Genomic DNA, 18,134 nt, shown 5'->3' with positions numbered 1-18,134 from the left:
TTTCTTATCCGCTGGGTACCTCCCTCTATGGAGGAGAACGTTAAATTCGTCAAAGCAGTTGGTGCAGTGAGCTGCAGTACTGATCACCTATGAAGGTGGTATTTGGAGGGAGCAAATACGCCATCAGTAGCACATCCTTATCCTAGAACACTGTCGCTATTTGTTTCCAAATAAATAGTCCCAACCGTTACTTCTTGGGAGGAAGACACCCAGTATGCTTCCACTCCATAGACTGCCGTTTCTTTTCTGGAGTCTCGTGGAAGAATCATGACTTGCTGGTGGTGACCGCACCTGAAAGAACTCTGCTGGGTCTGCACTGCACTGTTGCACCAAAAGTTGGTATATCCTCTCACTTTCCTGTTTCTGCATTAGGGTGAGGTCATGGGGCACCCAGTGTGCATACGCTTTTTTCATATTCAGATACTCACGTAAGTTGGTGTGGACAGTTGCGCCCGATAGACCTGTTGCGTTCTCCAGTTCTTCGAACGTGATTCGCCTGTGCCCCATAATAAATTGATTGACTCGTTAGGCATTGTACTGCGTGCAGTTGCTTGAAGCCCAATGTTTTCACGTTTTTCAGCACAGTCCCTGCAGTACCTGCTCTCTTACATACAACTAAATACAAATCTGCTACTTCTGCTGCTTGCCCACAAATGGCCACTAAACCATTCTTGATGCCTGAAGCAGACACTCCTTCCCTCCAGGAAAAACATACTATACCTACATGTACACCTACATAGATACTCTGCAAGTCACTGTATTGTGCATGGCGCAAGGCACCCTGTACCACTACTAGTCATCTCCTTTCCTGTTCCAACCGAAAATAGAGCGAGGGAGAAGACTATATGCCTTTGTATAAGCCCTAAGTAGAATCATGTGGTAGTCAGCTTCAGATGCCAGTTGTCTAAATTTTCTTAATAGCGTTTCTCGAAAAGTACATCTCGCTTTCTCTCCAGGGACTCCCGTTGGAGTTCCTGAAGCAACTCTGTAGCCGTTAAATATTGTCTTAAGCTACCGCTAACAAATCTAGCAGTTAATCTCTGCATTGCTTCTTTGTCTTCTTTCAATCCTACCTGATATGGATCGGAAACTCCCGAGCAGTATACAAGAACAGGTCGCACTACAGTGTTATATGCGGTCTCCTTTACATGTGAAAAACATTTTCCTAAAACTCTCCCAGTAGCCCTAAGTTGACTATTCGCCTTCCCTACTTCAGTTCTCACATGCTCGTTCTATTTCATTTCGCGTTGCCACGTTACGCTCAGATATTAGAACGATTGACTGTGTGAAGCAGGACTCTAGTAATGCTGCAAGTGAACATTAGAAGTTTGTTCTCCCTACTCATCTGTATTAACTTACATTTATCCAAATTTAGATTTAGCTGCCATTTATCACACCAACTGGAAATTTTGTCTATCTCGTCTTGTATCTTTTACAGTCACTCAACTTCAACACTTTACAACACACAACAGCATCATCAGCAATCAAACACAGATTGCTGCCCACACTGTCCGCCAAATTATTTATATATATAGGGAACAATACCGGTGCTATCACACATTTCCGGACACACCTGATGATACCTTTGTCAATTATGAATATTTGCTGTTGAGGATTACTTAAGTAATCTTCGAGCCACTCAAATATCTGTGAACTTATTCGTATGATCGTAAGTTCAGTAACAACAGCTTACAACGGAGAACTCTACGAAACGCTTTCTGGAAATCTAGAAATAAGGAATCTGCTAGTTCCCTTTGTAAGGTGGCAGGAGAATTTTTACCACCTAACATAACCAATGGTGTACCCGTGGTCTAGGGGTAGCGTCTTTGATTCATAGTCAAAACGTCTTCGGTCCCGGGTTAGATCCCCGCCACTGCCTAAATTTTGATAAATAATCAGCATTGGCGGCCGAAGACTTCCGACATAAGAAGTCAGCCTCATTCTGCCAACGCCCTTGTCAAAGAGGGCGGAGGAGCGGATAGAGGTTCAGGGCACTCTCTTTTCTAAGGGGTGGGAAATTGCCCACAAAGGCGGAAGAATCAGCAATGATCAACGACATGAAGATGCAGAAGGCAATGGAAACCACTGCATTAAAGACACGTAACGTGTATCCACAGGACATGTGGCCTGTGATTGATGAAGTATCATGATGATCTCTCCATTGGCAAAAGATTCCGGAATAGTCCCCCACTCGGATCTCCGAGAGGGGACTGCCAAGGGGAAGATTACCATGAGAAAAAGATTGAATAATCAACGAAAGGATAACGTTCTACGAGTCGGGGCGTGGAATGTCAGAAGCTTGAACGTGGTTGGGAAACTAGAAACCTGAAAAGGGAAATGCAAAGGCTCAATCTAGATATAGTAGGGATCAGTGAAGTGAAGTGGAAGGAAGACAAGGATATCTGGTCAGATGAGTATCGGGTAATATCAACAGCAGCAGAAAATGGTATAACAGGTGTAAGATTCGTTATGAATAGGAAGGTAGGGCAGAGGGTGTGTTACTGTGAACAGTACAGTGACCGGGTTGATCTAATCAGAATCGACAGCATACCAACACCGACAACGATAGTTCAGGTATACATGCCGACGTCGCAAGCTGAAGATGAACAGATAGAGAAAGTGTATGAGGATATTGAAAGGGTAATGCAGTATGTAAAGGGGGACGAAAATCTAATAGTCATGGGCGACTGGAATGCAGTTGTAGGGGAAGGAGTAGAAGAAAAGGTTACAGGAGAATATGGGCTTGGGACTAGGAATGAAAGAGGAGATAGACTAATTGAGTTCTGTAACAAGTTTCAACTAGTAATAGCGAATACCCTGTTCAAGAATCACACGAGGAGGAGGTATACTTGGAAAAAGGCCGCGAGACGCGGGAAGATTTCAATTAGATTACATCATGGTCAGACAGAGATTCCGAAATCAGATACTGGATTGTAAGGCGTACCCAGGAGCATATATAGACTCAGATCAGAATACAGTAGTGATGAAGAGTAGGCTGAAGTTCAATACATTTGTCAGGAAGAACCAATACGCAAAGAAGTGGGATACGGAAGTACTAAGGAATGACGAGATACGTTTGAAGTACTCTAACGCTATAGATACAGCAATAAGGAATAGCGCAGTAGGCAGTACAGTTGAAGAGGAATGGACATCTCTAAAAAGGGCCATCACAGAAGTTGGGAAGGAAAACATAGGTACAAAGAAGGTAGCTGCGAAGAAACCATGGGTAACAGATGAAAAACTTCAGTTGATTGATGAAAGGAGAAAGTACAAACATGTTCCGGGAAAATCAGGAATACAGAAATACAAGTCGCTGAGGAATGAAATAAATAGGAAGTGCAGTGAAGCTAAGACGAAATGGCTGCAGGAAAAATGTGAAGACATCGAAAAAGATATGATTGTCGGAAGGACAGACTCAGCATACAGGAAAGTCAAAACAACCTTTGTTGACATTAAAAGCAACGGTGGTAACATTAAGAGTGCAACGGAAATTCCACTGTTAAATGCAGAGGAGAGACCAGATAGGTGGAAAGAATACATTGAAAGCCTCTGTGAGGGTGAAGATTTGTCTGATGTGATAGAAGAAGAAACAGAAGTCCATTTAGAAGAGATAGGGGATCCAGTATTAGAATCGGAATTTGAAAGAGCTTTGGAGGACTTACGGTCAAATAAGGCAGAGGGGATAGATAACATTCCATCAGAATTTCTAAAATCATTGGAGGAAGTGGCCACAAAACGACTATTCACGTTGGTGTGTAGAATATATGAGTCTGGCGACATGCCATCTGACTTTCGGAAAAGCATCATCCACACATTTCCGAAGACGGCAAGAGGTGACAAGTGCGAGAATCATCGCACAATCAGCTTAACAGCGCATGCATCGAAACTGCTTACAAGAATAATATACAGAAGAATGGAAAAGAAAATTAAGAATGCGCTAGGTGACGATCAGTTTGGCTTTAGGAAAAGTAAAGGGACGAGAGAGGCAAATTTGACGTTACGGCTGATAATGGAAGCAAGGCTAAAGAAAAATCAAGACACTTTCGTAGGATTTGTCGACCTGGAGAAAGCGTTCGACAATATAAAATGTTGCAAGCTGTTTGAAATTCTGAAAAAAGTAGGGGTAAGCTATAGGGAGAGACGGGTCACATACAATATGTACAACAACCAAGAGGGAATAATAAGAGTGGACGATCAAGAACGAAGTGCTCGTATTAAGAAGGGTGTAAGACAAGGCTGTATCCTTTCGCTCCTACTCTTCAATCTGTACATCGAGGAAGCAATGATGGAAATAAAAGAAAGGTTCAGGAGTGGAATTAAAATACAAGGCCAAAGGATATCAATGAGACGATTCGCTGATGACATTGCTATCCTGAGTGAAAGTGAAGAAGAATTAAATGATCTGCTGAACGGAATGAACAGTCTGATGAGTACACAGTACGGTTTGAGAGTAAATCGGAGAAAGACGAAGGTAATGAGAAGTAGTAGAAATGAGAAAAGCGAGAAACTTAACATCAGGATTGATGGTCACGAAGTCAATGAAGTTAAGGAATTCTGCTACCTAGGCAGTAAAATAACCAATGAGGGACGGAGAAAGGAGGACATCAAAAGCAGACTCGCTATGGCAAAAAAGGCATTTCTGGCCAAGAGAAGTCTACTAATATCAAATACCGGCCTTAATTTGAGGAAGAAATTTATGAGGATGTACGTCTGGAGCACAGCATTGTATGGTAGTGAAACATGGACTGTGGGAAAACCGGAACAGAAGAGAATCGAAACATTTGAGATGTGGTGCTATAGACGAATGTTGAAAATTAAGTGGACTGATAAGGTAAGGAATGAGGAGGTTCTACGCAGAATCGGAGAGGAAAGAATATGTGGAAAACACTGATAAGGAGAAGGGACAGGATGATAGAACATCTGCTAAGACATGAGGGAATGACTTCCATGGTACTAGAGGGAGCTGTAGAGGGCAAAAACTGTAGAGGAAGACAGAGATTGGAATACGTCAAGCAAATGATTGAGGACGTAGGTTGCAAGTGCTACTCTGAGATGAAGAGGTTAGCAGAGGAAAGGAATTCGTGGCAGGCATCAAACCAGTCAGTAGACTGATGACCAAGAAAAAAAAAAAAAAAGAAAAAGAAAAAACAAACATAATTTTTATATCGAGGAATCGATTCTACTTAAGAACCCTATGAATTTGATACTCCACAAGCCAGGCTTTTCTTAGAATGACGTTGTTTGTGTAGAACAGAGCGTAATTAATTGATGTGTGGCTCAAATGTGCGTGTGTGTGAAATCTTATGAGAATTAACTGATAAGGTTATCAGTCCCTAAGCTTACACACTACTTAACCTAAACTATCCGAAGAACAAACACACACACACACCCATGCCCGAAGGAGGACTCGAACCTCCGCCGGCACCAGCCGCACAGTCCATGATGGCAGCCCCCTAGACCGCTCGGCTAATCCCGCGAGGTGTGACTCAAATAAACTCGATACTAATAAAATGTACCTAGTTTTTTGTTAACAAACAAGTAGCATTTCTGTAGTAGTTGACTGAAGTGTAAGCAAGGTTTCCCAGCCAATCCGGGCACAGCTGGCACAGTGATAGGAAAGCCGTAAACGAGTTAACCCTCGCTGTCCGATATCAATCAGGAGAGTGACATGCAGACCGCACCTGGCATTTTCGGCGGACTCAACTGCACAACAATGAGTAGCTGTTGGCCGAGTCTTCTGATGTACACCTCGACTTAAGTAAACATCATAATGCTGCCGGGTATTCATTTGGGTGGTCTCAAAGCAGAACTCAGCACTTCCATTTACGTGGTAACGTGAATGCAGAAAGTGAGTCATCAACTTGACATAAACAAAATTCACGTGCCACTCGCATGTACAGAGCATGAGAACTACACTTGCTCTGTGAAACACTTTTAACCTAAGAAAGCACTCAGGAATGCAAGTGGAAGGCCACATTTTGGATGCAGAAAGGAGCACAGCAGCATGAAACACTCGGAATGTTGTTAACATTCAAATATCACATGATACGCGGGTGAAGAACGCATGAAGTCCACGTGGACAGCTCCTGTTTGGTCACAGCTTATTACTAAATGAAAGAATATCGAATGCTCATTGCACTGGGTAAAAACTACGTATGCCCCAGTTTGTTCCTGAAAATTCATTGGGCAAAGATACGACGTAAGCTGCAGCAAATGCACTTATTGACCGACACTAGTTGTGGCAGGAGGCGAACCCATCCTACAGGGTGGAGGGAGGAAAGGAAGTCTGCAACATTGTAGGCAATTATGAATGATTAATTCAGATCACTGTCTTCCTAGAGAGGAGATGTGCTGGACGGCTCTGTCGCGGCTCCGTAAAAGACATTTTGTGTCGGTATGTGTTGACCAGTCTCTGATATTACCCATAGTTAGGTTAACAATCTTGAAATATCTCCAACTTGGAGATTACGAGCTATGAGCTGTGCTACTCAATTTCTGTATAACGTTTGAGGGCAACAGTGTACACATCGCTCAGCCTTAGTGAGTGGACAGAGCCTGTTGATTTGGACAGGCAAAAACATAGTTATTGGCCTGGCGAAACTTAGGGCAGTTTCGACTGTACAACCAATCAAGGCCAGAAGAGAACTGTCAGATCAACAGGTTCACAAGGCGTCGACGCATCCGCCGCTGACGCTTTCCACAGCCAACCATGGCCGGGAATTCCCGCCAAAGTCTGCACAAAGTAAATACCGTGTTGCTCAGGCGGAAAGTGTGGGAGTCACTAGGGTGTGTTCACTTCAGTTCTGCTTTAGACTGGAGATGATCTGTTCACTTTTTCTCATTCGCTCATGTCCATGTCAGCCATGTATTGCCGTGTGCTCTTGGGGCTAAATTCGCGGGAGGCATTCGGAAGACAGACGATATTATGCACCTACAATAGAGTAGTCAGCGTACAGTCAATTGTATCATTCTATAACACTATCAGTGTAATATTCTTGGGCTAAATTTTCTTGAGTTCAGAGTGCTTGATGTTATTAGTATTAGTATTTGTTTTTCTCTTGATATTACGCTAGTGTAAGAATTGTTTTGGTAAATTTGGATGTGTCTGTCTTGCTTGAAGTTATGTTCATTAAGATATTCTTGTGTTAACTGTACAGGATCTTCGTAAGTCCATAGGATCTTTCTTCGTCACCAAAGACGAGACGTGAACCCACTGTCTGTGGTCATTAATGTAATAAAATTATTCAGGACAGGTAAATGTTCGGTTGTTTGGTCTGAGGCAGATGTTACTTCTTCCTCATTGTCACATTTTAAGTCATCTATAACCACTATTATTCTGATGTCTAAACGTCACTGTGTCTGGGATCTGCTTATCTTGCAGGGCTTGGGTTCGCAGGCACTTTCAGCTTGTCAGAGCTATCCATGCTTGGTGAGAAGTAAGGACAGGTCATACCACATCGGGCAATTACGTAGACCCTTCATACATATTTTGCAGTATATCATGTGAGGAAAGGGGCAGGCCGAGTTTCGAACGAGTGTAGCTTTCCAAAACCACGCTGACTCGTGGACCTGAGGTTGTCTCAAGAAAATTTGTTATATATATATATTTCCAAGCTTACGGAGGGCCACAGCTTTTTTCTTATCTACTGGGTACTTCCCTTCAAAGAAGAGAATGTTGAATGTGTCGATGGAGTGGTGCGGTGAACCCCGGTACTGATCACTTTTGAGGGTGGTATTGGGAGGAAGTATGCACCAGCAGTATTACATCCATGTCAATCAATAAAGTCACCATTTGCTTTTATTCAAATAGTCCCAAGCGTGACGTTTTGGGAGGAGGACACCCGGTACTCTGCCACTCCATAGACTGGCGTTTCTTTTGTGGAGTCTCATGGAAGAACCATGACTCATCGACGCCGGCCACACCTAAAAGAACTCTGCCCTAAGTGTCGGCATATCTTCGCACGAGTCTGTCTCTACATGATGGTGAGGGCGTGGCGTACCCGGCGTGTACACACGTTCTTCAACTTCAGATGAACAGAAGGTAACAATGCGGACTAAACCTTTGAACAGCGGCAAGCATTGACTAAAGTTAAACTCGACAGTACTGCCAAAGACGATGAAACAAAAGCAAACTGAATCTATTCCATGATAAACTCATATTGTTATTTGAAAATAGCATCCCGCATAATAAAATCAGAAAAGACATTAAACAGTGATGTGAAAAACCATGCATCACTGGAGGGATTAAAGCATCTTGTGAAAAAAGAAGGGGTGTTTTCATTTACGTATTCTGACACATACAGTGCCATCTATTAATCAATTTTCAAATTACCTTCTTTTCTGCTGCCTTACGTTTTCCCCCTTCTCCGGTAATATTCCGTTGCATTTTGACGTCATATTGGTGTGGAGGGTTGCCCGTGATAGCCTTGTTGCATTCTCCAGTTCATCAAACGCGATTCGTCTGTGCCCCTTTATCAAGTCATTGACTCACTAGGCGCTGGTATGCGTGCAGTGGCCGGACACCCAGTGCTTTTACGTTCTCCAGCACAGGCCCTGCGTATCTGAACACTGATACCCAACAGAACATAAATCTGCAACTCGGTGGTGTTTTCCCACAAATAGCCTCAATATGACTACTAAACTCCTGTTGACGTCTGAAGCAGTGATTCCTTCTCTCTACAGAAACCACACTGTCCACTGCTGCCGATGTTCACATTGTTCCATGTTGTCTTATCGATTGCCACCAGCGTACCTGCAAGCCGGAACAAGTGCTGCTGCAGTGCGCCAAATGGGGGAAGCAGCAACACCATCTGGTAGCGGTCGACAGTACTAGAGTCTACTTTCACTGGTACATTGACACTCACTTAAAACTGCTGCTTTGCAGGAATTATTGTGATAGTGCCTGTCAGTACTGATAGAACTGAACAAGATCCTGTAAATGAGCGCAACTGAGCAGAATGATCCTTGTATTTAGAAGCTTATTGCTACTCCTCATATTAGACTGAGGAGCTATAGCAATTTCATGAGCTGTCTTGTGCATCTGTGTGTGTGAAATCTTATGGGACTTAAATGCTAAGGTCATCAGTCCCTAAGCTTACACACTACTTAACCTAAATTATTCTAAGGACAAACACACACACTCATGCCCGAGGGAGGACTCCTCGAACCCCTGCCAGGACCAGCCGCACAGTCCATGACTGCAACGCCTCAGACAGCTCGGCTAATCCTGCGCGGCTCTTGTGCAGTTAATGAACGAACAGAGCAGGCTGGGTTTCATATGATCTGTCCTTGTTGACGTCATATGGATATCCACAAAGGAATGGTGTCCACAAAATTCATGAAAAGTGAGCACATAATTCTTTCTTTCTTTTGCTACCGCGTTTATCCCACATTGTGCGCATGGTCGGCAGGGTTAAGTACGGAATTGGCATGGTGAATTGTAAGGGGTGGCCGGATGCCCTTCCTGCCGCCACCCCATACCCCCCGGGACGGAATGTGTGTACCCCAACTGTCTATGTCTAGTGTAAATCATGAAAGAGTGTGAATGTGTTTCAAATACATGCGAGTCGTGTAACTGAGGCGGGACGTGGGGACCAGCCCGGTATTCACCTAGGAGGATGTGGAAAACCGCCTAAAAACCACATCCAGGGTGGCCGGCACACCAGCCGTCGTCGTTACTCCGCCGGGCGGATACGATCCCGGGCCGGCGCGCCTGCTCGGATCCAGGAAGCAGCGCGTTAGGGCTCTCGGCTCCCCTGGCAGGTCAAGTGAGCACATAATATGCTGCGTAAGTATGTCGCAGACATTGGAACGGTAATTTTCTGAGTAACGGTACTGAAGCCGAGGGCTGAGAAGTGGTACCTACGGTTCATGTCGACGACGACGGTGCTCTCGAGCGCCGGTCGGCGGTGGTTGTTGTAGGCGCGGCAGCGCAGGCTGGAGCGCAGGTCCTGCCGTCCCAGCGCCCGCAGCGCCATCTCGGCGCGCAGCTGCCCGCCCGGCACCTGCACCGACTTGTTCGTCACCAGCCGGTCGTCCCGGTACCACTCCACCGTGGGGCGGGGCCTTCCTGCAACACACACGCCGCCAGACATTAAATCAGAGGCTCCTCATCGTCCCACAAGGTACCGTTCTCACTCACACTCTACCACTCACGTTGCAAATAAAAGTTGCGCTAACGAATATCTGTGTGACACTAAAATGTTGACATTCACGGCCGGAAATATCATGCCCATTATAATTATTCGGGCTGTTATGCCGTGGTCGGTTGAAGAATTCTGTGGAAATTCGCAACGTTTCGTCTCCGACTGCGGGAGACATCTTCAAGGGGGTCCGTAGCTGAGTGACGCACGTGTTTGTGGAAATAAGCAATAAAAGCAACAGTACATAGCAGGTGACAACAGCCTTGCGTGTGTCACGTCGCTACCAGATTGCACCTACACTATGTGATGAAAAGTATCCGGACACCCCAAAAAACAGACGTTTCTAATATTAGGTGCGTTGTGCTGCCACCTACTGCCAGGCACTCAATATCAGCGACGTCAGTAGTCATTAGACATCGTGAGAGAGCAGAATGGGGCGATCCGCAGATCTCATGGACTTAGAACGTGGTCAGATGATTAAGTGTCACATGTGTCATACATCTGTACGAGAGATTTCCACACTCCTAAACATCCCTAGATCCACTGTTACCGATGTGATAGGGAAGTGGAAACCTGAAGGGACACGTACAGCACAAAAGCGTACAGGCCGACCTCGTCTCTTAACTGACAAAAGACCGCCGACAGTTGAAGACAGTCGTAATGTGTAACAGGCATAGATGTATCCAGACCATCACACAGGAATTCCAAACTGCATCAGGATCCACTGCAAGCACTATGACAGTTTGGCGGGAGGTGAGAAAACTTGGACTTCACAGTCGAGCGACTGCTCTTAAGCCACACATCACCACAGTAAAGGAAAACGACGCATCGCTTGGTGTAAGGAGCGTAAAAATGGGACGATTGAACAGTGAAAAATGTTGTGTGGAGTGAGGAATCATGGTACACAATGTGGCGATCCGATGGCTGGGTGTGGGTATGGCGAATGCTCAGTGAACGACATCTGACAGCGTCTATAGTACCAACAGTAAAATTCGGAGGCGGTGGTGTTATGGTGTGGTGGTGTTTTTCATGGAGGGGGCTTGCACACCTTGTTGTTTTGCGTGGCACTATCACAGCACAATCCTACATTGACTTTTTAAGCGTCTTCTTGCTTCCCAGTGTTGCAGAGCAATTGGGGGATGGCGACTGCAACTTTCTACGCTATCGAGCACCTGTTCATAATGTACGGCCTGTGGCGGAGTGGTTACACGAAAATAACATCCCTGTAATGGACTGTCCTCCACAGAGTCCTGACCTGAATCCTATAGAACACCTGTGAGATGTTTTAGATCACCGACTTCGTGCCAGGCCTCACAGACCGACATCGATACCCTCCTCAGTGCAGGGCTGCCATTCCCCAAGAAACCTTCTAGCACCTGATTGAACGTATGCCTGCGAGAGTGGAAGCTATTATCAAGGCCAAGGGCGGGCCAACAACAGATTGAATTCCACCACTACCGATGGAGGCCGCCACGAACTTGTAGGTCATTTTGAGCCAGGTGTCCAGATTCTTTTGATCACATAGTGTATGTCAGATATTTACTGGAAGGATTTATGACTCTCTTTCCAGTGTTCAAAACAATCTCGATATGTTAGCTAGATTTGATGTGCAGTGTAGTATGACCTGAAATGCACCATCCGAAGTCTGGCCTCTCAGTACTTTTTTTCTGTACACTTTTTAACATGTGCACTCTGTTTTACTCCATTTCGAAAAATCACAATAACTATGGGCAATGGCAAAATTCATCATCAACCTGTAAAATCAGATTATGAGATGTAAAAGAAATCATCGTTTTAACTAATAGTTTTCTCACAGTCGAATAAGAATGACTGACTGCCGGTAAATATGCACGAATCCCGAAACAGTTTTAATTTCTTTAAATTTTTTCTTTTTTTTTGTTTCTTTGTTGACAGTGTGGCTTGAGATGATGGTGCTTACGCATGTGATAACTGTGTTTGGTGACCGTTTTATGGCACAATTGTTCAATGAATGTCACGCAAGTTTCTTTTATTTCTCCCATATATTTCGTAAATATGTTCTCGTTTTAATTGTGTGACACCTACATTATATAGACTGGTTTAATATAGTTCATGATGACTTAGTTCGTAAAAGTCTGATCGTGTCCAAAATTGTGGCACTTGACAATGGCAAGAGGTCGAAATGATGGTTGTGCAGTAAAATAAACGATCTCTACAGTTACATGATGGGACTTCCATTTAAAACGTTTTTCTTGACAGTGGCACCAAACCATGGTAAATTCACCCAGAACAGTGGATTTCCATACAAAGCTAACAGTAAAACATTTACTGAGAAACACACTACAGAAACGGTTGTAGCATTTCCTCATCTACTCAAGACACTTTGAGTCACATCAGATCACTTGAAATTTTCCTTTTCGCCTATTGTATGATACAGTTTCATAGGGCAACCAGCACTGCTTGATGCGCTGGTCGATGCAACAGAGATTCGCATCAGTGTTGTATTGCTGCAGTCCCATTGTACCAGGGAAGTTGGCTTCAAATAGTTTCTACGCGCTCCAATAATGCGGGTTGCTACTGCGTCATCTCACAAGTCACATCACGTATCATACGATGTATTGTTTCGCTTCAGTGAGAACGGGACGTAAGAGTCGTCTATTTCCGTATCATGTCCAAATGAGCAAAATTTTCTGTAACTCCGAAAAGACTGCCAATTTAACTGCAGCAGGTAAAGGGTTTCTACATCAACCAACAAATTTTGGGAAATTTAAATTTTCGAGGTATAAGCAAGAATTATTAGACCTAATAGGTATAGATATGTATCATATTTTGCAGCGGTATTGGTCTGTAAATATTGAATCACAATTTACTAATAGCGATTTTTCAGCCATATACGTTACATTTCACTTGGATGGTTTGCCATGTCGAAGTACAGGTGTAAGCTTCCTGTCGGGACTCTTAATTAATAATATTATAGCTTACAGAGTGGCTGCTCTATCATGGCTTTTGTTTCATACGATGTGTACCCGCACGCCACACGCCAATGCCAGTCGCTTTTTCCCCTACAGAATGTCAGTCACTGTCAAAGAGACAGAATACCATAGAGGAGTAACACAGTGACCAGAGCAAAGCAAACTGAATAACCTTCTGCCGCGTTTTTAAAAATTAAAACAGAGGAAGTTACGAAATCTTGGCTAAAATCATAAATTCACATGTTCGCACCAAGTTAAGAGCTTGAAAATTCGTTCTGTTGTGGTGTGTAGCGTAAATGCACAAAACCACTGAGATGTAATACTTTTGAAGACTACTCAGTCGAACAAGATATATTTGATTATTTAAAGAAGAAATTCACCAAACAGCACCTGAATTAAGAGGAGCGTTTGTTTTATTTTTGCTTCCAGTTTTGGCAATTCAATAGGACATCTTAAGGCCCTATACGCAACTCTAAAAAATTATCGAGTTTGGCATACTAGTACCATCTGTTTCTGTATATAATGGATTCTCAAGTGTTTCCTTCGAAGACCTGACTGCAGTCAACTCAGTCAAGGGCTGAAGATGGAATACGGAATTGGCGAAACTGGTAGTGAAAATGAAATGAAAAACTTCTTAATTTTCACAGCTGTTTGTCGAATTTCTTTCTGAAGTATTTGATCAGCTGCTGTCCCACGTCAATAATGGGTAAAAATACCAGGCATATTTGCAGTTTTATTGCTTTTGTGAGTGCTGTTATGGATTGCGCAAATGTAAGGCATGACATCGAAAAGACGTTCAGTAATACTAGTACCTTACCTTATAAGGTTGCACACGCACTATTTTGCTTTCGAAACAAACATAGAATGACTTCCGAAACGCGTAACAGTATACAGAGGCGCGCCGAGCAGCGCTAAATAACGTGATGACGTGCGCAGCCTTTCTATGTACACGCTATTCCTTTGGTCGTTGACAAATTCGTCTGCTAGCGAAACGCGTTTTTCTAAAACGCAGCATGGAATATCTTGGGTTTCCTTGGAAGCTTTGCCCCGTTACAGCCAATCAGGTGGCAGAGAGCAAAAATTTCAGTTATGGGACGACGTGGTAAAGAACAAAGTTTACTCTTGTTCTTGGTACTGTGTCAAGTGGATGTAGAGTAGAAACTTGTGTCTTTCGAGATGGCCATATTCAACCTACTGTATCTCATGATTTGGTGAGATCAGAGCTTGATTCATATATTTTTCCTTCACATTACATGAAATAGAATCTCTACGTTGTCCGAAACTACGCTCAAGTTACCTGTGAAATTGATGAAAATTTAAGCATTTTTTGGAGATCGGCGTTTTAGCCCCATTACCTAGTCTTGGGTGAGATTTGTAATACGGTGCTGTGATGCATTGCATTAGCTACCGCTGGCCAGTAAGCGTAGAGTGGTGACGTGTAGATTATAGCAACACGTACACAATAGGATTTCGAGTCGGCATATACAGGGTGGTCCCGAATTCATGGTACAAACTTTAATGGTAGGTACAGGACATTGTAACAAGGATTTATTGTATAGGAATGTATAGTCGCAGGTGACGCGGTGAGGCGTAAACAGGGGAAAGAGAAATGGAGTGATCGGTTGGTGTCACTGCCGGTAGAGGGCAGTAGATGAACATGATGTATCGCAGTAGGGACAAGCGCCATTCACAATTGTGCTGCCGTAGACGATGGGTGACTTTACGTATGCAGAAAAAGCAGACATACATTACATGTACGGCCGTGCAAATGGTAACGCCAGAGCTGCGTTACGAATGTATCGCGCGGAGTATCCTAATCGACGAATGCCGGATCATAGAATTTTTCAACGGTTACATCGTCAACTTTGTGAAACAGGTACGTTCGACGTCAACAGACATGACGCTGGTCGATTAAGAGCTGTACGCACTCCAAGACTGGAAGAACGCATCTTGAACATAGTGGCTGATAGACCCGAGTCAAGCACAAGAACTGTTGCGCGTGACGTACATGTGAGTCATCAGACTGTATGCAGAGTGTTAAATGAAAATCGCTTACACCCCTTCCATTTTCAAAAAGTACAAGCATTGAATCCGGCAGATTATCCTCTTCGCGTGAACTTCTGCCAGTGGTTGTTGCAGCAATGTGCGTTGCAGCCGGATTTCGTAGGTCATGTGCTATTTACAGATGAAGCGACATTTTCACGCGAGGGTGTCTTTAATGCGCACAATTCCCATGTGTGGGCAACAGATAATCCACATGCAACGCGTCCACATGCGTATCAACAACGTTTCGGTATTAATGTGTGGGCTGGTATTGTGAACGACTTTTTGATTGGGCCATACTTACTACCCACGCGACTCTGTGGCGAAAGCTATCTTATTTTTCTGCAAGAAGTGTTACCAGAACTGCTGCAAGATGTTCCGCTCGCCATTCGTAACCGCATGTGGTTTCAGCACGATGGAGCGCCAGCACACTTCAGCACTGCTGTACGGAATTACCTGAATGCCACGTTTGGTGCTAGATGGATTGGGCGTGGTGGACCAGTCCCTTGGCCACCCCGATCTCCTGATTTCTCTTGCCTCGATTACTTTTTATGGGGACATCTTAAGAGTCTTGTTTATGAGACTCCAGTTGACTCAGATGAGGATCTCGTTGCTCGCATATCTGTAGCTGCTGCAGGTGTGCGTGAAATACCAGGCATCTTTGAACGTGTACGCCAATCGCTGCACCGACGCTGTCAAGCATGTATCGCTCATGGTGGACGCAATTTTGAACACTTACTGTAAACATGACACTTGTCAACAACGATTTCAATAAAATCTTTCGTTTTCCTTTCGGCCGTTATTTCCCCTGTTTACGCCTCACCGCGTCACCTGGGACTATACATTCCTATACAATATATCCTTGTTACAATGTCCTGCACCTACCATTAAAGTTTGTACCATGAATTCGGGACCACCCTGTAGTGAAAGCTACACAGCGGAAATAGCCGGAGAGGGCAACAATGTCACCACACCTCGTGTAACGAAACAAGTGCTGTATGTTAGGAGAGATACGGAGTGAGCGTCCCGGACTTAACCCAGTTCACTACCATTAGCGCCACGTCATCATGATGTGGCTGTGGGTAGACAAAGTGTAGCACCGTAGTCTAAGAGTGTAATTAAGAATTAAAATAAGTTTTCCAAATTTGTTAGCGTATGCTTCAATATATTAATGTTTACATTGTGAAGTCTCAGAATGATCTAATGAATATTATTTTAAGAAAAAAATAAGTGGCGCTAAATATTGGAGCTAGAAAGCAAAATAATTGTGCAGAATGTGTGAATGTATGCCACAATCAAAAATTACAAGTCTCAACATGATCGGAGGAATATTTTGGTCAAAATGGGCTTTTTAACGAAAATTTGAGGGCCCCAAATATTAGACTGAGAGAGATGAAAATTCGTATGTAGCCTCAGTTTGATATAAAAACAATACCTATGTGACTTCATTAAGATAGCTCTACTAGTTTTCAAGTTATTCACTAGAAACTACATTTGGAATGAAGACGTCACTGTTAATATTAGATTAAGTATCATTTGTATTTGTTAATGGAAATATGCTGTGTAGCTATTGTGAACCTTTTTACTCCATTTTCTGGCACTGCATTCACGAATGTATTATCATTTGAGGAACATCTCTTGCCGTCTGCTGCGATCGGGAGTGGACCAGATAAACAAATGTTGCAAGTGGCGAGAATGCTTTTTCCATGAGAACTGAAGCCCTTTTTAGGATGCTCGGAAGAATTAAACAAGGCAGCAACATTTAAGCAAATAAAGCAAGAATTATTTTAAACGTACAAGAAGCAGAATGGTGCGTGTTTCTTTTTTTTGTGACTGTTAAGTATTAATCAAGCCATAGAGAATTTTTTCAGATGGAATTAGGAAAATTAGCATTCTTACGTACGAATTAACGCAGAGTCATGAGGCGAACAAGGTCTCGTTACAGGAAGCGAGCAAAGGGCACTTCATGTATTTCTGAGGAGATTGGCAGTGGTAATATTTAGGAGGTTGTGCACTAATGCACCTAAGGATCTCCCTGCGACAGGGAGGCTTGCAATGGAATATGAAGACATTGATGTTGCAGCGCGGATGAGAGATAAACGGAATGTGTTTATGGGTGATCTAAACTGTTTTAATTGGCATAGGCATTGTCGCCAGCCACTTCTGTAAAATATCTGGGAGTATGCGTACGGAACGGTTTGAAGTGGAATGATCATATAAAATTAATTGTTGGTAAGGCGGGTACCAGGTTGAGATTCATTGGGAGAGTGCTTAGAAAATGTAGTCCATCAACAAAGGTGGTGGCTTACAAAACACTCGTTTAACCTATAGTTGAGTATTGCTCATCAGTGTGGGATCCGTACCAGATCGGTCTGACGGAGGAGATAGAGAAGATCCAAAGAAGAGCGGCGCGTTTCGTCACAGGGTTATTTGGTAACCGTGATAGCGTTACGGAGATGTTTAATAAACTCAAGTGGCAGACTCTGCAAGAGAGGCGCTCTGCATCGCGGTGTAGCTTGCTCGCCAGGTTTCGAGAGGGTGCGTTTCTGGATGAGGTATCGAATATATTGCTTCCCCCTACTTATACTTCCCGAGGAGATCACGAATGTAAAATTAGAGAGATTAGAGCGCGCACGGAGGCTTTCAGACAGTCGTTCTTCCCGCGAACCATACGCGACTGGAACAGGAAAGGGAGGTAATGACAGTGGCACGTAAAGTGCCCTCCGCCACACACCGTTGGGTGGCTTGCGGAGTATCAATGTAGAATGTAGATGTAGATGTAGATTAACAGCAGGCGTGGTCAAGGTGGTTATCAGTATCGGTTAAGCTCAAACGGGAACCCAGGATTCACCGTATCGCGTTCCCAGTAAAAACGAATGCTGGAAGTGTGAATATAGAGATGGAATGTGCCATTGTGTGTACCGCAGGTTAAATACGTTATATTTTTCGATTGGACACATGACCGCTTGTTTCTGTGGCCTCAAAAGATTTAATAGGT

General features: G+C 43.8%; 1 protein-coding gene across 1 annotated transcript in view; it reads right to left on the bottom strand.

The window, feature by feature from the left end:
• Window positions 1–18,134, bottom strand: part of LOC124613777 (nephrin-like) — a 1,004,503-nt gene that overhangs the window by 294,630 nt on the left and 691,739 nt on the right. The window contains exon 5 of the mRNA XM_047142494.1: window positions 9,866–10,065. Within this exon, the coding sequence (XP_046998450.1) occupies window positions 9,866–10,065 (200 nt within the window). The remainder of the gene's footprint in view (window positions 1–9,865; window positions 10,066–18,134) is intronic.

This window comes from Schistocerca americana, chromosome 4 (assembly GCF_021461395.2).
Source record: "Schistocerca americana isolate TAMUIC-IGC-003095 chromosome 4, iqSchAmer2.1, whole genome shotgun sequence".
NCBI lineage: Eukaryota > Metazoa > Arthropoda > Insecta > Orthoptera > Acrididae > Schistocerca > Schistocerca americana.
This window is presented reverse-complemented; position numbering and strand designations above follow the sequence as displayed.